This window comes from Cavia porcellus, unplaced genomic scaffold, assembly GCF_034190915.1.
Source record: "Cavia porcellus strain 051 isolate PalLab524CR breed Dunkin Hartley unplaced genomic scaffold, mCavPor4.1 scaffold_6, whole genome shotgun sequence".
Classification (NCBI taxonomy): domain Eukaryota; kingdom Metazoa; phylum Chordata; class Mammalia; order Rodentia; family Caviidae; genus Cavia; species Cavia porcellus.
In genome coordinates, this window is record NW_026947489.1 from 68,165,170 (window position 1) to 68,186,341 (window position 21,172).

Sequence of the window (21,172 nt, forward strand, 5' to 3'; positions counted from 1 at the left end):
CTCCCACGAGTCCAACTGGAGGTCCAAAGCCCACAAGAAGGACTCACGCCAGTCTGTTTTACGAATCTGTGCCAGGAAGGCCCAAAGGTCAGCGGTGGAAGCTAGAAAGTCCATGCCAGCGGGGAGAAGGAGCTGTACTAGTGGGATGAGGGTTCTATGCTGGAGCTGAGAAGTTACACTAACAACAAAGACCAGGGCTGTCCTGAAAGGCACCACAGCCATCCTCAGCAACACGGAGGCTCTGAGCTCCTCCGATGATAAACACAGTTGAGTACATGCCAGGAAGCCAGTGTGATGGGTTCATCCTGGAGATCAAGCGGCACACGTCTTCCTCTCCAGAGCCAGGAAGCAAGGCTCGATGTGAGGACCCAGAGCTTCTCCAGGAGAACCAAATGACTCAAACAGCAACTCGTGGGAGAACCCACAATGGCTCAACACCTGAATGCATAGCTGCTTCTTCTCCACATCTCTTTATGCTGGCAACTTTCCTCAGGTGAAACATCTAAACTCAGCGCCATGCTGTTGTAATCCAGCTGGCATTAAGTTGACCACCAGGTCTTAATCCATAACATTAAGTAAATGAAGCATGCATCCTCTGTAATCTTACCCACCCTTCATTTGCTTTGGAAAATCCAGTTGTGGTACTGATCAGAAGTGTACAGACCTAGTGGCAAATGTGTCACTATATTCTACCCTAAAATATATATGAAAGCATGTGTCTCCACCTCACTTTAATTTTGTTTTTGAGGCTGGTCTGAAATTCACAATGATCCTGCCTTGGCTTCCTGAGTGCTGGCATTACTGGCATGCATGAGTATACCTGGCTCCCCATTTCAGATTTTTCTCTAAATTATGCCATGCTTTTGTTTGTTTGTTTTTTACTTTCATAATGATTGCAATACTGGGTTTAGAAATTACTAAGCTCCCAACCTTCTCTTAGATTTTAAGTAGGGTGTGCTAGTTTTTAACTAGTTGTAGCTAGGTTGGATTACATGCCCTCTTAACCATGCTAAATTCTTATTTTACATGGTGTGGAAGAAGAATCAGGGCAAAAGCTTTATTTGAGAATGCTGGACAAAGGAGTGTTCTACTTTGAGCAAGGAGGACCAAGTGTTTACTAGGGCTGTAGCTGGGGTGGGTCAGCTGAAGGTGAGCTGCTTTGAGGAATACTCAGTCAAGAATGTGTCTCAGAAGAGGAAATGTTCTTGTAGATAAGTAACCATTATTTCTTTTCTTTTCTTTCTTTTTTTTTTTTTTTTTTTTATCGGTACAGGGGATTGAACTCACGACCGTCTGCTTGCAAGGCAGGTGCTTATGCCGCTGAGCTAAATCCCTAGCCCCAGTAACCATTATTTGAGCAATTTGGATTTTTATCTGGGGATGCAGAGAAATAGGCTAAAATGATATGCAAAAGAGGTAGAAAGGGACAGTTTTGGGGGGACTAGCTCTTGCCTGTCGACAATGCAAAGTTCCCAGTCGTTCAGGTTCTCAAGTTTGTCCATATCTGTTTTCTTATTTTGGAACAAGTTCTAGTTTCAGGTACCATTTTTGGTCATTTTATCAAATACTGATAGAAGGTTTGCATAATCGTTCGATATCAGAACTGAAGATACGGTAGATAGTGTTTGGTGAATGGGTGGAAAGAGGGGCATCAGTATTCCTAGAGAGCTTGGCAGGACCCCTGCCTTCCTGGTCCACCCTGGAGCCAAGTGAACAGAGCATTCTGCATCACTCTGAATCATCACCCCTGTTCCCATTGATCAGGTCAGTGTTTTCCCAGCTTTCTGCGCTGATGGCATAGTTGTAAACCAGCAGCCTTAGAAATAATGACTGGGAACCTACACAGTAAAGAAGCACATAAAAATGATACTTCTGTACTTTCTTCTCCACCTTGTCTTCATCAGATTCTTAGATTGCGTTTACTCTACTTGCGTTTACTCATATAGCACACCAACATGTCTCTTGTACTTATCAAAAACCAATACTAAAAGCGAAAATATGTTGACAGTAATATCTAACTCGAGCAGAACATGGTGGTACATGGCTGTCACCATGGCTCTGAGAGGCCAAGACAGGAGAATGACAAATTCAAAACAGCCTGGGCAACTTAGCAGGATCCTGTCTCAAAATTAATTAATTCATTTTTGTTTTTCTGTCTCAAAATTTAAAACAGGGTCTGGGGATGCAGCTCAGTGCAGAGGCCTAGGCTCAATCCCCTGTACTGCCCCCCTCCAAAAAGCAAGCAAACAACCAACCCCTCTCCCCAAAAACCAATCTAGGGCTAAAGGTATAGCTCAGTAGCAGAGTAGTTAGCTACATGCAAGGCCCTGAATTTGACCCCTAGCAAAAACAAAGACAAAGCCTCTAATTTTGTTTAGGAGGGATTGATACAGAATTCAGGAGTTCTGAATATCATGTTAAGAAAGTGGCTTTTATTTTAGGTCAGGTGTGGTGGTATATGCCTGTAATTTCCAGAATTCCAGAATTGTGACCATATAGTTCTATGAATCTTGTTGATAGAGCTTTAGTGTCTTTTTTTTTTTAACAGTATACCTTTTTTCTCAAGAAATCTAAAGAGCAGAAAAAAGAAAAAAAGAAAGAAAAAACGGTTTACCTTTTTATATAGTACTGTAATTCTTGCTGATAGCAAACTGACAGCACTCGGGAGGCTGAGGCAGGAAGATTTCTATGAGTTCAAGGCCAGCCCAGGCTACATAGTTGAAGCCCAACCTAGACAACATACCAAGACTTTGTCTCAACATCCCTTCCCCCTAAAAATGATTTTTGATGCCATAACATGTAGGTACATGTTTATTTAATTTTAATATCACTTGGTCCTCCCAACCAAACATTACTGTTTAACATGAGAAGCTGAGGTTAGAGGTCCAGTGGTATAATCGGTAGCATGCAGTACTTATACAATATAAGCTGAGCTTTGCTCTTGTATATTATAAAAGCAAGTTAAAAGTTACTTTTTTGTAAGTATTAAAGTACTGATTTAAAATTTTCTAAAAATATATTTATTGAGGACATACAAATTGTAGGTATGAGAGAGACAGACAGACAGGCAGGGTCTTACTGTATAGTCCAGTCTGGCCTTGAACTGCCCAGGATTATAAGCACGTGCTACCACACCCGAAAAACCCTTTTTAATTTCTACAGTTTTAGTAAGGTTGTATGTTACTGCAGTAGATCTCAAATTTTAGTATGCATCAGAGTCTTTTTGGTTGGTTGTCAAAAATCCAGATGTCTGGTTTCTAGCCCAGGCCTATAAAATCAAAGATCTCAGGAATGAAGTGGCGGCATTCTGATGGTACTTATCTATAGAGATAAAGTCTTTGAGAAAGTATTTCTGTGAAAAGAAAACCACACATAACAAAAAAAAAAAAAAAAAAATTGTTGCGAAATGCCGATGTTAGCCCGCCGCTTTCCATATGCAGAAGAGGAAGTGAAGGCACAGAGGGATAGAGACCCCCCCCCTCCCCAGTTCGTTGGCTCTTGCTGACCTGAAGTGAGGTCTGCTGCCTCCTGATTGGTGCTCTTTTCCTGAGTCTATACCTCTGTGCCTCCTTACTGGTTCTTCTAGTTGCCTTTAAATCAGAAGTTATAGGGTGGTGACAGCAAGAATGCTTTGTTCCTTCTGATCAATGAAAAAGAAAGAAAAACTGGGAAAATCAAATCATGTGCTTGAATGTCACAGCAGTGTGAGAATGCTATCAAAGTTTCTAATTGCTTATGATGATGGTTTTTTTTTTTGCCTGCCCCCAACCTGGTGCATGGGAAGCAGTCTACCACTAAGCGGTACCTTACTCTGATTTTCTGTTCATCTTGATATGGTTTTCCAGTCCATCCACACACAGTTTCAATAGCATCTTTCCATCTTTCTAGGTAATTCTAAGGCTATCTTAGAGACATGGGGTCTTTTATCATTTTCTTTGTCATGCCACTGATAGTTGAAATGACCAACTGAGAATGCATTTCTCTCTGGGGAGAGAAGTTGCATCACTTAGGGATGTGCTCAGTGAGAACCACAGTTCAGGACAGACATTCTTCAGTTAATGACCTACACTCATTTAAACAGCTGTTTGGATTTAAGACCGAGGTGTGCTATGCAAACTTAGGAGCTGCTGCTCAGAATTATGACCATACAGTTGTATGCATCTTGTTGATAGAGCCTCAGTGTCTTTTTTTTTTTTTTAACAGTATACCTTTTTTCTCAAGAAATCTAAAGAGAAAAAAAAAATAAAAAACAGTATACTTTTTTATACAGTACTGTAATTCTTGCTGATAGTACTGTACATTGCTGTAATGCTATGTGGTTAAACATTGCAGTACTGCATGTAAGAGTTACACAAATACAAAACCAAGGTGTCACATGTTAGAGATTCCTTTGACCATTTCTTTGTTCTGAACATTGTAATGTACATAGTATATACAAGTCCTCACTTAGTGACCAGTTCAGTTAACAATCTGGTAGCAGGAATGGTTGTTAAATGAGGATGTCTGTACTACCTGGGGGTTAGAGGAGGATGCTGGTTACAGTATATTTAAGAGTGAGTTGATTTAATTTGGATTTGGTGTCTATATTAGGAGGTATATTCACCTGTTGACTAAACATTAAAGAGTTTGGCTGTAATTTACAGTTAACAAAGATGTTTAAATATCAGAGACTGAGCTGGGTGTGGTGGTGCATGCCTATTATCCCAGCACTTGGGAGGCTGAGGTAGGAGGCTTACTAAGAGTTCTAGGCCAGCGAGACTGCAGTACAAAGCCAGACCATGTATCAAAAAAGCTATAAAAAAAAACCAACAACAACACAAAAGATGGGAGACAGAATATGAATTTATAGTTTCTTTGATGCACTTCAGTATGTGTTTGCTTTTCCGAAGTCTTCATAAGTCTAGGAAGACACATTACTAATTGTATTATGATAATGTCAAAATTCATGTTGATTTGAAGCTGGGAAAAAAAAAATCTCTTCATGCATGATGCTTTTTGTCCTGGTTTGATTGCTTGGTTGGATGCAGTGTCAAGCTTGACAGATTATTGGAGCGTTGTTTTGGTAGTTAAACAATAGTGAAGCTGTTTGGATGTTTGGAGGGAACACTGCTTCCTGTGTCTGGACTTTGCACTGGAGAACATTTAATTGTTCACGAGCAATGCCTGTTAGAAAATGCAGCTTCTGTGGCTCCTGGCACAGCTGTCTAAACTCCTGGCTATCTGGGGCCTTTGGACAATCAATGAGTAACACTTTTGGAAACAATTTATGTTTCTGATTCCAAAACTGTTTGTGGTTGTTCCTTGAATAGATGAGGAAACTAGAAAGAGGAGAAAGATGTTGCCTGTGTCCAGTTCATTCAAATCAAGTGTTTTTTTCTTTCCTCATCTCCAGGGGAGATCCCTCCAACTAAGGAGTGGTGGTTTATGGTTCTGTTGTTGACCCTTGGGCCTTTCTTTCCTATTTAATGACTAGTAGGTAGGATAACATATTGTTAGGCAGTGTGCCAGTTTTTGAAGGACTTTCATTGTTACAACCTTGGTGGGGGGACCAGATGTTTTTGAAAGGCTGCTTGCCATGTGAATCTTAAATTTTCACTTTGAACATTTCATTTGGTGACGTTATAAAACTGTCTTTGCAAACAGTCTCCTTTCCTATTGAAATCACATGTTAGCTGTATGAACTTGGAATGCTGTAGGTATGCTTAGCAGGATTTATTTTACTCATTCCATTGTGTGAGGTGATACTTCTGAATGAAATTGCATGCAGTTTTCAGTAGAAGTTAGAGGAAGGCTTATTCTTCTCTAAAAGTAAGACTTTAGCATAAGACCCACAATAAGACTGACATTTGCTTTGCTATGTGTTGCTTCTTTTCATGCCGTATTTACCTGTAAAGAAGGTACCAACGTGTTGGGCTGGAGGGGGAGCTCAGTGGTGCAGCGCATCTCTAGCAGTACAAGGCCCTGGCTTGATACTAGTGCCACATACAAAAATGTACCTTTTTTTTTTTTTTGGTTTGAGTCTCGCTGTAGCCCAGGCTGGCTTAACTCTTGGTGATCCTCCTGCCTTATTCTCCACAGAGCTGGGATTACAGATGTGCACCACCATGCCCAGCTTTTAATCTGTTTTTTTTTTTTTTTTCCTGTTAAATATACTAATCTTACATACTTTTCATGTGCCAGAGGTTTTACTCCATTAATTCATTTAATCCTTCCAATAATCCTACAAGGTGAATAGGTATAATTTGTGTTTCACAGATGCAAAAGCACTGCCCAGAGAAGTTACAGAACAGGCCTAGAGCCACACAGTGCTCAATCCAAAACTCTGATGCTTGAGCTCCTAATCACAGGGCCTCAGCTACCTTCCATTCTGTTAGCTCATCTACTACAACTACTTTTTGGAGTAGATCCTTATATAGACAGCTAAGTTAGGTGGTGATAGGCAGTTAAAGGACTTAGCCCTCAAGGGAGTCAGTGCAGAGGATGAGAATACAACTGTGGCTGGAGGCGCCTCCATCCAAGGCCTGGCCTCAAGATAAAGACAAAATGACCAGGCCTCCAGGTCTCCCCAAGGGATAAGCAATATATAATAATTGGTACCACCTGGTCCAATAAAGTCTAGATAGACAGGTGGATGAGGAGGCTGCCTGACTCATCTCTTCCAAGAAAGGTCCTTGTTCTTTCCATTAACACTTGCTATGTGACCTGGTTTCCCATTGGATCAACATTACCTTAGTGGATATACTTGTAATCTTACTGGCTGATCATAATCTTGTCCCATGTTGTACCCACCTTATAATTCTGTTCTGTAAACCTTCTAGAAAGTGGGATCTATAGCAACCCACTTTCTGGTGCCTTCCAGATGTCTCAGGCTGGAGCTATTTCTCCCACAGTAAAATTTCCTACTCTTAACCTCCATTTCTCAGAACTTGTTCTTTAATGTTGGGAAACACAAACTCAGCATATTGGAAATCTAGCAGGTTGGAAGTTATAATATTTGGAGGTCCTATATCAGTAGGATCCTTTCATGAAATGTGTGCTTAAAATTATCATGGTCTCTTGCATAGAACAGGATTTAAAAATATTAGCAATCCTTGTAAATATTCATAGTTCAGTTAGAATTGTTTTATAGTTTATTTTTAGGTTGAGAGAATGTAAGTGTATCTAATATGTAAGCCAGCAACCTTGAAAGCATATTTGGCTGGGGACCTACAGCATTTGGTTAGAGAAGAATAAATTGGTGGCATTTCATTTTTCAATTTGTTTGACTGTTAGTATGTTTTCCCAACATAGTTTGTCAATAGGCCTTCCCAACGTATTGATTCCTGTAAGATAAGGTATGTAGGTGTTGGTACCTCTCAGGGCTTCATTGGTGACAATAAAATAAATAGTGACTTTTAGCAAAAGCTGTTGATCATAATAGAAAATAAAACTTGGTTATTTGGGCTTGAGGCATGTATTCTGCTAGAAGAATCACAGAAGCATCATTGTTTTTTTTTTTTTTTTTCTTTCTAAGACTGTTTCCTGCATGGTTTATCTCCTCAGTCACTGTCCAAAGGACTCTGAGAAGTTGTAGGAATATGCAGGCGCAGACACAAGGCCCAGCTTCTTCTCCAACGTCGTGGAAAGGGACTGTACATCACGGGGCAGAGCCCTATGCTCCCCTATGCCACCTGGACAGAGCCCGGGGAGAGTGACCTCCCGGGGTATCCACGTTGGGACATCATTGTTATTTTTTCCACTAATCTCTCCCTAACAAATTGGAAACTGCTACTGAGATTTTTAGAAAGAAATCTATTTGCAGCAAGGATCCAGTCACCTATGAGAGATGTGCTAATACATCTCTCACAATGTACTTGTCTAACTGCTGTGGTTTTCAGATGTTTTTAATACTAAGTCCAGCTCATTTGGCTGTCTGCTAAGCTGATATTGCAGTGAGTTCACTCTGCATTGGTTATTTCTGCTGCCTTTTGGCCCGTCGTTCATGCCTTGGGGGAACTGAAGAAAGACCAAGTGGGATAGGAGACAAACAGTAACTAAATGTATGTCAGGTAGTTGGGCAAGCAGCCTGTCCATGCTTGAAAAACTCCTTCATTTCTGCATAATAAAGATTGCAAAACAGAAAGAATCATTCCATGCTTTGTAAACTTTTCACCTTTCTTAGTTCTGCATAGTTGCTGGACAGTTGACTGAATAATTGTGACTGGAAAAATATCCTGTCATGAGATAATTATAGATTGATGGAAAGATACAGAAATAGTACAGAGTCAGCCATGTACAGTGGCACACACCTATAATCCCAGCTCTTGGGGAGGCTGAAACAGAAGGGATTGTACGTTCAAGGCCCGGCTGGACGACATAGAAAGACCGTTTCTCAAAAACAAAACAAAAGCTAAAATAGCACAAAATATATGTGTAATTTTGTGTGTCTATCATGTATCCCCAGCTTGCTCTTTACAGTGCCTGATTTCAAATGGATGATAAATATTCTATGGGAGTTTTCTTCATGGGAATATTTTTTTAAGCTCTTAATTCTCAGGACAGAGCTTTAGGTTCTTTTCTCTAAGACTTACTTGTTCTGTTGTAAAAGAAATGAGAAACCAGGTGTACTATAATCCAGCAATTGGGAGGCTGAGGCAGGAGTATCACCTCAAGTTTCAGGTTAGCCAGGGCTACATGGTGATGGTGAGTTCAAGGCCAACCTGAATTATGTAGTGAGGCCCTATCTCAAAAAACAAACAGTGTTTTATTTTTTGCTACATAGACTTGGGTTGAATATGTTTGTACTACTATTTGCAAGTAAATCTGAAATTCTAGGTGTTAGGACTTGTCTCTCCACTGTATTATAAATAATGCAGATCTAATTTTACAATGTGAACTCTTGTAGAGCCTTGGGGAAGTGAGATCTAGGAGCACAGTGGTCTTTAGAGAATACGCAGTCCTTTGGGTATTTGTCTCCTCATCAGCTGCTTAGTCAGATGTTTTCTTAAGTGCTACCAGAACACACAGTTCAGTCTTTATTTTGAAATCTCTCCTGTCTTCCCTCCCTCTGCCATGACTCTGATTACTGTGATGGGACATTCAGCTGTGCTTTCTTACCCTTCTATTTCCATAGCCTACAGAAGCCAGTCTGATGATTAACCATAGTTGAGCAGGTAATCTTATCTCTGGCTAGAAATCACCGGTCAGGATGAAACACACTTGTTGACAAAGGCCCTCTAGACTTGGGGCCCTGAACAAAGGTGACTTAACCCTGCAGCATTTTTAGTGGAAACCAGGGTGAAGGTTTAGGAGGTTTGACTCTGGAGTCGGGGTGTGTGACCAGAGTGTGTGAATGTGTCTGCGTATTTAGCGAGAAGAATCCAGAGTGTATCATAAAAACTTTTGTGAATTCGAGAAATCTTTGGGGTTGCATTAGATTTAGATTCTGTTCTCGGGAAGGTTCCTGAAACAGAAAAGTGACAGGACATCGGCCTGTTAATCACTTTGTTAGGGAGCTATTAGAGTTGTACCGGTGATGGAGCTCAATGACAGGGACCTTCTCGCTGCCCCTTTTCTGTATTAACAGCTCAGGAAGAAAAACTAAGTAATAGCTTTGTGTAGAAAATTGCACCCATCAAATGGTTCTGATGCTTCCATTGCCAGGCTTCTGGAATGAGCTGCCCAAGACAGTAATTTGATCACATCACTGATTTCCCCAGTCCTGTTGTCAGGCCTCAGACTGTGTCCTGACAGCTTTGCCTTCCTCCTTTTCCTGCATGCTACTTTTTCAATTACTGACATAGAAAAATCTAGTATTTCATTGTGCCTGAGGTAGGCAGTTGCTAGACTCTGGATATTGGATACCTTTCCTGAGCTATGAAGAATTACACCATAGTGGATAATAAAGTGCCTACAATTACATTACAGAACAGATTCTGTTAACTGTACCAGCGGGGACAGACTGGGGTGGTTGGCCCTCGTGTCACACTGGCGTGGTTTTGCAGCAGGATTCTGTGAAGCAGGTTGAGCTCAGCAGTGCCAGTTCCTGTATCTGAACGGGAAAGTGGCTTGTTAAAGATTAAAAGGACTGCCTGGTCCTCCCGGCCCCAAGATGGAATGATCTCCACCGTGGTGACAGCCTTGGTCTCTCAGGAGAGGCCATTTTATACGGCAGATTTGTGCTCCCAAATGTTCCAGTGAGCCTGCGCTGGGCGATGCTGTGGAGATCAGTTGACATTGGGCACTCTCGAGACATACGAGCTAGAGACCATCCATGGTTTAAATTTCTGGGCGACAGCAGCAACAAAAACCTTGCCTCATCAGAATGTCAGAAGCCTCCACTTTTGATCTGTACCTTTGGGGGGAGGTTTTTTTCTTTGTTTCACTTTACTATTCTGTTGAGTCAAGAGAACTTTAATTTTCACAGCCATAAAAATTCCATTAAGAGCCTTGTACTGCATCTCAGGTGTGAAAATGTCTCAGAGTAACAAGACTGACTGTGATAGCTAAAATGCTTAATAGTAGTTAGGATAATTGTCTCTGGAGGCTTGAAGAAAGCAATGGCTTTACCAATAAAATAGCAGTTTGATAGTTAAATTCTTTGTGGTTCTGTGGATGACTGAACTGATGCCTGAGACCTGCTCAGTGTGACTTTTGTTCAGCCTGGTGGTCTTTGAAAAAATACGCTTAGCCAGGCATGGTGGTGCACACCTGTAACCCTAGCACTCGGCAGGCTGAGGCAAGAGGGAGAATCACCACAAATTTGAGGCCAGCGTGGGCTAAAAGTGAGTTCAAGGTTAGCCTGAACCACCCAGTGAGACTCTGTCTCAAAAAAACTTCATTTTATTCTGAGCAGAGCTGAGGGAAAACAGCTGTGACCGGCTCTGAAAACACAATGCAAACTGACTCTCAAAGTACAGTCTAGGCTGGGTGGCACTCAGGAGGCTGAAGCAGGAAGATCACAAGGTTGAGTCCAGCCTGGGGCTAATTAGTGAGGAGACCTTTTATCAAAAAAGCCCAAACCAACACCCAATACAAAAACACCAGAACTCCCCAAACAGGAAGATCCTGAAATGCTGTTATTATTTAGGCTGCTGGGAATAGAGAAATTAGATAAATAAATGAGAGATTTGAAAGGGAAGAATGTTAAAAGGAAAAAAATAGTTTTTTTTTGTTTTGTCTTTTGGTACTGGGGATTGAACTCATGACCTTGCGCTTGCCAGGCAAGCACCTATACATCCGAGCCAAATCCCCACAAAGATTAGTTTTTAAATAATAAAAAATTTAAAGCTTTAACTGAATTTTAACTTACCAAGTAACATTTGAATATGTAATTGTTAAAAATCCATGTACAGATAAAGCTGAGAACAGAACAGCTTGAGCCTGGCCTCTGTCATGATTCTCTCCCTGGCTATGTTATCCTCCCAGTTCTTTTGGTATGCACTTGTTAGTTTTTATCGCTTTGGAAACTACAGGATACTAGGGAATGAATACTTTTATTTTACTTTTGATACTTCTTGTTAAGATCTATTGCAGGGGAAAACATAAAACCCTAAATGTGGGCCATAGAGTTTCACGTATTTCTCTCCAAGAACGATGAATCTGGATGTGTGCAAGTTTTATTTTTATATTTGTACATATATATTGGTATGTATACACACATTAAATATTTGTTGCGACTACTGATTAAAAAATAAACCTATAAATAGTTTTAGGTAGTAAATTACTTGAATTTAAGAATAATGTATTGAAGGAGTCTAATCACAAAGCCATCCAGTTGTTTTGCTTCTCATGTAACCTCATATTGTTAAAATTTTCCTATCACCTCATAAAACCTCAAGTGGCAGAAACCATTAGTTCAAATTTAGCCTCTCTTTTTATTTATTTATTTATTTATTTTTTTTTGAGACAGGGTTTCTCTGGGCTGTGCACCCAGGTGGGTCTTTAGCTCAAGATCGTTCTGTTGGCCCTGCATAGTGAAGAAGTTGAGGCGGTTGCTACAACCCTAAGGCCAACCTGGACTACATAGTGAGCTCAAGGGCAGCCTAAACCTTGTCTCAAAACGACAACAAAAATTCAGGTCCTGAGATGATTGGCATGATCTGCCATGCCTGGCTTAAATTGACATCTTTTACAAGCTCCACATGGGTATTTTTAAACTTGTCATGCTAAAAGAAGAAAGGATTGAGTACAACTGTGTTGTGGGGAAATTGGTTAAAACTATCAGAATCCCAGAGAGAGAAATGACAAGCTTCCATATAGCTCTTCTAACCTCCTGAACGATGTCTGTCTTAGCAGATTTATGGAGTTTTGATGCTTGTAGTCCTCAGTTGCTCTTCACATAACTCATTCCTTTTTTTTGGTATTGATATAGGGGGATGAAACTCCTGACCTACTATGTCCATGAGCTCGTGTTCTCTAAAACCAAAGAATGAATTTTAGGAACAACGGAGATGAAGAGTAGAATATATTTATTGGCAGAAAGAAAATTTCTGTCTGAGAGAGACAGAAGGGGTCCCGAGTGGGTTGCCAAGGATTCTGTCTTTTTCCAGGGACTTAGAGTAAAACCATGGGTTCAAAGTGGGGGAAGACTGGGAACTCACAATCAGATGGGCATGAGGTGGGATATAACTATAGTTAGCCAGTAAGATTAATAGTTCAGATAAAATTGATTACATTAGGGACAAATGGGGAAGTGAGTCACATACAAAGCGGGCATTCTTATGGAGCTGTGACTCTTTCCTAGGGGAGTGGGAACTATTTAGGGTATCAATCCCAGCGTATGGGTGCATTTATATGGTCTTGAGGCCTGGCCCACAGCAAGGAGGCCAGCTTCTCCAGCAGTTGCCAGGTGTCTGCACTGGCTCCATTGAGGTCCTAGCCCTAACTGCCTGGAATATTTCTTTTTCTTTTCTTTTCTTTTCTTTTTTTTTTTTTTTTGTCTTTTTCGTTTTTATCAGTACCAGGGATCAAACTCATGACTGTCTACTTGCAAGGCAGGCGTTTATGCCACTGAGCTAAATCCCCAGCCCCTGCCTATAATATTTCTAACTAGCTCAGCTGCCTGCAACAGTATCAGGAATCAAACTCAGGAACTTGCACTTGCCAGGCAGGCACTTGTGCTGCTGAGCTATGTCCCCAGCCCTTAGCTTGTATTGTGGACACTGTGCTGTATGGATTTTCTTTCCCTTATTTAAAGTTTACTAATGTAGACTGAGCCTGAAGCTTTTTTACCAACACATCCCCCACCCCAGGAATTTCCATATTTATACCTTGAGAGTAGTTTCATATTAGAATGTCTGTGACTTATCGTCAACTACAGAAATAATTTTTTAAGGTGTGGTCTGTGAGATAATCGTTGTCAGCTGCTATAAAGATGCTTTTATCATTTGAAAAGGACTGATTAACACACTCTGCAGGGAAACTTTCTTTATGCAGCCATTTTCTGAATAGAAAACACTGAAGGAGAGAAAATCAGGGAACGTTTTTATAGTGCCTTGTAAAGGTCCAGAATGAGAATGCTCTCCTATTGGAATAATGTAGTTAAGGGGATTTATGATTAGGGTAAAGGACTTTTTTTTTTTTTTTTAAACTAAAAAGCCCCTTGAATAACAGTAAAAAAGCAACAACAACAACAACAAAAACTCCAATTTTGTCTGCATGTCGTTTTAATTAAGCTAACATTTATTGAATGAATAACTGGGTTGGCAGCTGCACCAAGAGTTCATGCTTCTTTGAAAAATGGAGGAGGCTAGGTGTGGCAGCCCTGAATGCCCCAGCTAAGAAACAGCTGATGGTCGTGGGGAGCCCTCCCAGACTGTGAACAGAACAGAAAGATCTGATAGGAACTTCAGTTTCTCTTGTCAGATTAAAACACAGACAGCAAAGGCTTGATCTTTTGTTTTCTTTGTATAACACCAATGCCAATTTTGCCTGTCAGGGCAAATTCAATAATAATGAATAGCTGTTGATGAGCCACTCATTCTAGAATTGATTTTTTAATAAGCAAGCTAATAAATGAGAATTGGCATGCATTTAGGGATTTTTTTTCTTAAGAGCAAGTATTAAAGTGATTTTTACAGCTTCCAGTATTCCTTATTCATCCAGCAGGTATGATGGCGGATGATTTAGCTTTAGCGTGGAGAATGTAGCAGCTGATTTAAAAAAATAAATCTTGCAGCACTTCTGACTTAATGAGAAGTTGTGTAGGGAAATAGATAGGTCACAGGGGGCCTACGGGGGAAAAAGCTGTGAGTTTGGTTAGAGCCTGATGATGGGACCAGCTGGACTAGTTCCCCAGGCCACTGCCTAGGTGTTCCAGTTTATAAATGCAAAGTGACTGTTGTATTCCCCTCCAGGGGGAGTCATCAGAGCTGGAGCCTGCTACTTACAGCAATCTTGCTGTCCCAAGCCCCAGATGAAATTTCAGAAACTGGCTATTGGAGCTTTCCTGGTAAGGGTTCCTTCCAGAGGCTGCCAAGTGACCAGTAGCGGGGAGTGAGGTCTGCCTGCCCCCAGTAATCAGCTCTTGATTTAAAACAATCAGTGGAGTGCCTCTTCTTTTTTTAGGTTGCAGTTGTTTGCAATTGGCTCAGGCTGAGCTGTTTGGGAAATAGGAGTTTTGCCTAGCGTGAGTCAGCACTGCCCTGGGTAACCAGCCCTGCCCTGTTGCAATCTTGCTTACCAAAGATACGTCCCCAGGCGGCACCATTCACTGCCTGAAAACTGCTGCTGTTGGTTCCTGAGATGATCTCATCTGAACACGGCTCCAACGACCTCAGACGCAGGAGCTGGCGGCAGCTTGCTGTCTACTGTGGCAATGTTTTGAAACAGGCAAAATCAGGTAATCCCAGACAGTCTTCTTGGTTCTTTAGAGTAAGCTGGGGTTAGAAACTGGGGAAATACATAGGCCTCTGAAGTGGGTTATTGCCTTGTCAGTGTGGATACCTTTTTTAAAAATTTTTTTCTTTTTTTTTATTGGTACTGGGGATCGAACTCACGACCGCCTGCTTGCAATGCAGGTGCTTATGCCGCTGAGCTAAATCCCTACCTCTTGTGTGGATACCTTAAAAGCAGCCCTTCAAATCTTGGAAAGGGTCAAGAGGAAAAGTTGCCTTTCATTTTGTTTGGGATCTGAATGTATTTGTTTGGAGCTCTTACTGAGACCACTGAGTGTGTAAACCTTAGAGAAGCTAGACATGTTGGGGCAGCAGCTGTATCCATCTTTTGCTCTGGTTTTTTTCCTGGGCTTCTTGTGTCTTCTGAGAAACAGCTTGGTTCCATTAAACCGTCGTGAACAGAAGAGAGGTAAACACCTTTGCTCACCTTCCAAGCCAGCTGCGAATCCTAAATTGTGGGGGACACGATCTGACCAGTGAGCTGTGCTCATCTCCCATTCTGAGGGACTGGGAAGAACCCCCCACATCTCTGATTTAGCCGACTCCTGCCCTCCCTCCCCACTCCATTTCACCTCTAAATGTTTTAACTTCAGCTGAAGAGGCAGAGTCTCATGTCCCTAGGTAATCACCCTCTTCAGAGTTAGTGTCTCTGTAGTTACCTTCCACGGTCTGTGTTCACCGTCACCTGCAGGCCTTCTCGGCAGCACGCCTCCCAGCTCACTGGCAGTTTCAGCATAGAAGCCGCTTCTTCCCCAAAGCTGCTGCTTCCTTACAGAGGCTGGATGAGTACCCGGGAGACTCTGGCCTTTAGTCATAGGGCAGAGATATTGAAAACCACGGTTTGCTTTGTTAGCACTGTATCTGTGACACATGGCGTATAGGAAATTCTCAGTAAGAGCATGGAGAGGAACCTGTAACGTTCTTTCATTGGCCTTTGTTATTTGGTTCCTACCATGAGCATCTTACTCATGCTTTCCTGCAGATCACCTATAACCCCTGATTATCAAACCCAATGTCCCGATTTCATCCTCCATCTTAGTAGATCTTGCCTATCACTTAGCCCCATGAAACCATTTTCACCTCAGTGGTCCTCTTCTTTTTACCTCTTCTGAGTTTCCAGAGTGTCCTTCTATTCTTTTTTTCATGTTCTTCTTGGACTGTCTCGTAAATGTTGTGATGCTCCAAGGCTTTTGCCCTTCCCTCCAACAATCTTGAATGTGCCCCACAGGTGGCTGCCCTTACTGTGTTTTACTGATCCGCAATCTTTCCTAAACTTCAGATCCTTACTGCCAGCGAGACCAGTCTTCACAAGCATTCTCCAACTTGACAACCTACATGGCATCCTAAAATCAACATGTAGGGAACCCATTATTTCACCTACTGTCTAATCTGCTGTCTACATATTTTTAAAATTATTTATTTATTTATTTTTGAGACAGAGTGTCACTGTGTAGTTCAGGCTGGCCTCGAACTCACTATGTAGCCCAGGCTGGCCTTGAACTCATGATGATCCTCCTGCCTCAGCCTCCCCAGTGTTGGGATTACAGCTGTGCACCACCATGCCCGGCCTATCCATGTGTATTTCTGTATGTTTTTTAATGTTTGAACTCTGCTATAGTCATTAGATCTTCCTATTCATTCTTTTTATGTTGACCTCCTCTAAATATGCTAAACCCATGGTTGCTAAACTCTTGAGGGTGGTGTTTGTTTTGTGGCTCCTCTTGTCATTGCTTTATCTGAAGAAAAAAAAACAACTGGACATTTGTTTAAAACAACCAAATGGCTTAAAATTTTCTTTGTGACTACTTTGAGGCAGAGCCTGTCCTCTTCCAAGGTTACAGAGATTATCATTGCTTTTTCGCTGACTTTGTTCCTAGGCATTTGACAGTTGTAACTTCTAGGTCCGACTCTTATCAAAGGGGCTTCTGTTACTCTACAATAAATCTTTTTCTGCTCCCATCTTTTTTTTTTTTTTTTGTCTTTTTCCTTTTTATCGGTACCAGGGCTTGAACTCGCGACCGCACACTTGCAAGGAAGGCACTTATGCCGCTGAGCTAAATCCCCAGCCCTTCTGCTCCCATCTTGTCCATATTGTTGCCCAAGTTACCTCCCAAAAGCTAAATCTACTGTTTATATTTTAGATTCTCAGGCAGTTTGTTTCCTACTTGGTTTGATTTGTAACGCCCTTCCCAGCTGACCCTGCCTGACCTGTTACTCATCTTGTCGTCTTGTCCCTCTGTCACTTCTCTGCTTTCCATCCCCACTGAACTCGTTTTGCCATGCCCCGGAGGGACAGTGTCTCTAGAGGACCCTGCTTCCCAGTGGCTTCTCTTTCGCTGACTGGCACAGTGCATTCCCCAGGGGCTTATTTTGTATTTGAAGTCCCCTCTGACCTCCTCATGTGTTCTTCCTTATTTAAACTTCCTCAGCCCTGTCTCTCACTTCTGCTGGGCTGTTGAGTTTTTTGACTAAATTTGGTCCTTGGTCTAGAGCCCAGCACCCTCAAAGTTAGTGGCTGAATTGAGTCCCCAGGGTCAAAACACTGTTCACTCGTCTTTATTAGTCTTTGAAGCATTAAAAAGTTTGTATGCTCTCTTGGTTAGGGGGACATTTCAGATTTCTATTTGATGAATTCGAGCCCATGGCTGCCTGTTCTGAATGTGTCGCTTAAAACTGTCAGGTAACCATTCCAAGTTAATTTAGGATTTAAAGCACTTGCTGAAATCGTGTCCCATTCTATTGTATAACATTTTTATAGTGCAAGATTATTTTGTATCTCATTTGACACAATAACCCTGTGTGTGGTGAGCCTTCTTATCCCCACTGCAGCAGTGATTTGAAAGCCAGTTCTGACATAGAAGTGTGTGTTCAGGTAAGTGTCAGAAAAAAAACATGTTCTTAGACTGCGCTGAGCAACTGGTTAGAGTCTTCCTAGTTACATTCATCTGGTTCTACATAGAGTGCCTGTTCTTAAAAGGCAAGTACAAGGGCAGTGGCGGTACACACCTCTGATCGCAGCACCCTGGGAAGCTGAGACAGAAGGAGTGCAAGTTTGAACACAGTTTGGGCAACTTAATGGAGACCCTGTCTTCAAAATTTAGAAAAAGGGCTGGGGATGTAGCTCAGTGTGAAGGCCCTGGGTTCAGTTTCCAGTTTTGGGACACGAGTGGCGGGGAGAGGCAAGTACTAAAGATTTTGCCTTTTACAAGGCAATTTTAAGGGGCTGGGGATTTAGCTCAGCGGCATAAGCACCTGCCTTGCAAGCAGGCGGTCGTGAGTTCAATCCCCAGTACCAATTAAAAAAACAAAAAAACAAACAAACAAACAAACAAAAGAACAGGCAATTTTATCATCAGGGTAGGAGCAAAAGGTCCCGGAGCCTGCCTGATCCCAGTTGTGGTTAGAGACCTTCACAGAGATGAATGGTTTTGCTACTCCAGCCCGAGTCTCAGGAGCCTCTTTCTATTGTGCTTCCAAAGCCTAATTCCTGTGCAGAGTGACTGCTGTACAGAGTGTCAAGGCAGGGAGGTAAGGAAAGGCATCATACTGAGCAGTGTTAAGATAGGAGTGCTTCAGAGCTGGGCACGGTGCACATGCTTGAATCCCAGCACTGGAGAGCTGAGGCAGGAGAGTCATTGTGAGTTTGAGACAAGCCTGGGCGACACAGTAAATTCAGGGCCAGCCTGAACTACATAGGGAGACTCTTATCTCAAAAACAAAACAAAACAAAACAAAAAAAAGCAAAAAACTTTCATCGGAATTTTAGTAGAGGATTAACTTTACAGAGTGATCAGTAACTTTTGAGGTGCTGCCATATTTGGGGACTGTGAATTTAGATTATAGAAAGATGAACCACCAGGGATAGGAAATCTTTGTTAGACACATGTGACATTCAATTTTGATCCTATCATTGTAAGTTTAAACAAAAAGGAAAGATTTTAGCCTCAAGAAACAAAAATTGATTACCATCTTGAAATACAAGAATAACTGCTAGAGGAATTTTGATTAATTGTTCTCCATGAACTTCAAAGGTTTTAAGGAGAAATCAGTTTAAATTGAAAGAGGCATAATTTGATGAACACAAGAATTTTCTGATCATTAAAGTTGGGAAATATTTGAGTGACTGCTAAAGACAGCTTGGAATTTATGACTGTTCTAGTTACCTATTATTATATAATAAATTACTCAAAACCTTTTGGTGGCATTAATGACAACCTTTGTGCTTATATGTGTGTGTGTGTGTTTGTGTATATGTGTGTGTGCCTATGCCTATCTGTTACTGCGAATTGAACCCAAGGTCTTCTCACTGAGCTATATCCCAGTCCTTTTTGAGACAAGGTGTTGCTAAACTGCTAAGGTACCCCAGCTGTGCTTTAATTTTTTATCTTTCTGCCTCAGCCTCCTAGGCATGTGCTGCCACACCCTGCTAAAGTGACAGTCATTTATTGTTCATAGTGACTCAGAAGGAGGATTCACTGCTTTGTTCTGTATGATGGTAAATAGGCTTGGAGGACTCAAGATGGCTCCTCATGTATCTGGGGACGTGGTGCTAGCTTTCAGCTGGGACATCTTGGTTCTCATCATGTTGGAGTATTTTTTTTTTTTTTTTTTTTTGTCTTTTTGAGACAGGGTCTCGCTATGCAGTTCAGACTGGCCTTGAGCTAACTTTGTAGCCCAGGCTGGTCTTGAACTCACAACGATTCTCCTGCCTCAGCCTCCTGATTGCTGGGATTACAGGTGTGAGCCACCACGCCCGGCTTGATTCTCATCATGTATTATTCTGGGTCAGCTGGACCATAATGAAAGCTCCTGCGTTCCTTTAGACATAGTCTTAGGAGCCATACATCGTCATTTTTGTCCTATGCTTTTGGCTAGAGTCACAGACTGAAGTGGTAGGGACATAGACTTCACTTATTGGAGGGTAGGGAGTCTAAATAAGTCACCTTGTAAAAAGACATGCAGTATGGTTGGGATTATTGCTGCCAATTTCAAAAACAATTGATCACACTAGCCTTAGCAATTTTAAAAGAGAATAGGCAGTACACATTTATTGGATGGGTAGTTGGGCATATGATTTATACATTTGCCTGTATGTGAGAGTCACTTAGAAGTTTTTACTGGCTTGGACTCCAGCTAGCAGACATGTGACTCAGCATCTCCTAAGGGTGTTGGCTCATACAGGTCACTCTGTGTGCTTTCTCTCAGGTAGCTCCTAGTAAATGAGTATGGGGCAGGGGCAGGGGCAGGGGCAGGGGCAGGGGCAGGTCCAGAAAATGTACTATATAAGGTAAGCCCACTGCTTTCCTGCTTCTGGGACCTGCCTGACCTGTCTCCCTGCCATGTCCTTCCCTTCAGTCTCCCTGCTGTAAGTCAGATCTCACTCAGCCAGCATAGTATTAGAGCATTGTTTCTTGATTCTTTGCTTATTTTTTTCTTACAGTTTTTACCACTTTTCCTTCCCCCACGTAGTCCATGATTAAATATTTGTGTGATTGTTTGACTCCTATATAATAGACAAGAATACATCTACTTTGCTGCTTTATGTATCTAAGGTAGTACTTGCCTCATAAAAGGCACTCAGTATTTGTTGAATATTCACTGACTGATTGAATGCATGAGTGAATGAAGTGATACAGTGATAATAGAATTCAGTTTCAAAGGTTGATTAGATTTTTGGACAGGTGGAGCCAATGAATGAGGTTCATTGTTATGAAGTGGAAAATTATATTGCTCATATAAGTTTAGATTGGAGGAACTGGTTTGAAAAAAGTGGAAGGGTTTGGTTTTGCGTGTACTTAGTATGCTCTAGGCATGGATATCTAACACGCAATTAGAAATGAGGTACTGAAACTGAAAGGTGAGACTGATGCCAGATTTAGATTCAGGAGTTAACTGACTACTTATGGTGCCTGCTCTTTGAACAAACACAGTGAATCCTGGCAGCCCTGTGATAGGGGAGGTAAACCAATAAGGAGCCCACTTCTTATAAAGAACTGGGAAGAGTGTTCCAGCCAGGAAAGGAGTCTCACATGTGCGGGCCTTGGGGCAATAAATAACTTACTATTTCTGAGGAGTCGAAAGGAGGTGGTGGGAGGTGAATGAGGGAAGAGTGGTTACAGAGGTAGAGGACCTGGGAAAAGCCATGCATTCATCCAGCAGATCCATGGTGACCTGAGGGGACTGGGCTGCTCCAGGAGTGGAGTAATGTGTGCGGTGGGGAGATGAAGGCAGAGTATCAGTTACTTCTGTAATTGAAGAAGAAGGGAGCTGAAGAAAAGAAATCACAGAGTTGTTAC

The 21,172-nt window shown here is 41.7% G+C and overlaps 1 protein-coding gene and 1 non-coding gene across 6 annotated transcripts in view; one reads left to right on the top strand and one right to left on the bottom strand.

Annotated features, from left to right (window-relative positions):
- Nucleotides 1–21,172, top strand: part of Rffl (ring finger and FYVE like domain containing E3 ubiquitin protein ligase) — a 67,762-nt gene that overhangs the window by 8,455 nt on the left and 38,135 nt on the right. Inside the window, exon 2 of one of the 5 annotated variants that reach the window (XM_013152097.3) lies at nt 14,680–14,821. The exons of 3 other annotated variants lie outside the window; for them this stretch is intronic. In XM_013152097.3, the coding sequence (XP_013007551.1) occupies nt 14,725–14,821 (97 nt within the window). In that variant the 5' untranslated portion in view covers nt 14,680–14,724. Of the gene's footprint in view, nt 1–14,665; nt 14,822–21,172 lie in introns of those variants that run through there. One more of the 5 variants, XM_005003521.4, reaches the window with a different exon arrangement.
- Nucleotides 7,513–7,716, bottom strand: LOC111756837 (small nucleolar RNA SNORA73 family). The gene has a single exon (XR_002791243.1). It is a non-coding gene; the product is annotated as a small nucleolar RNA SNORA73 family (small nucleolar RNA).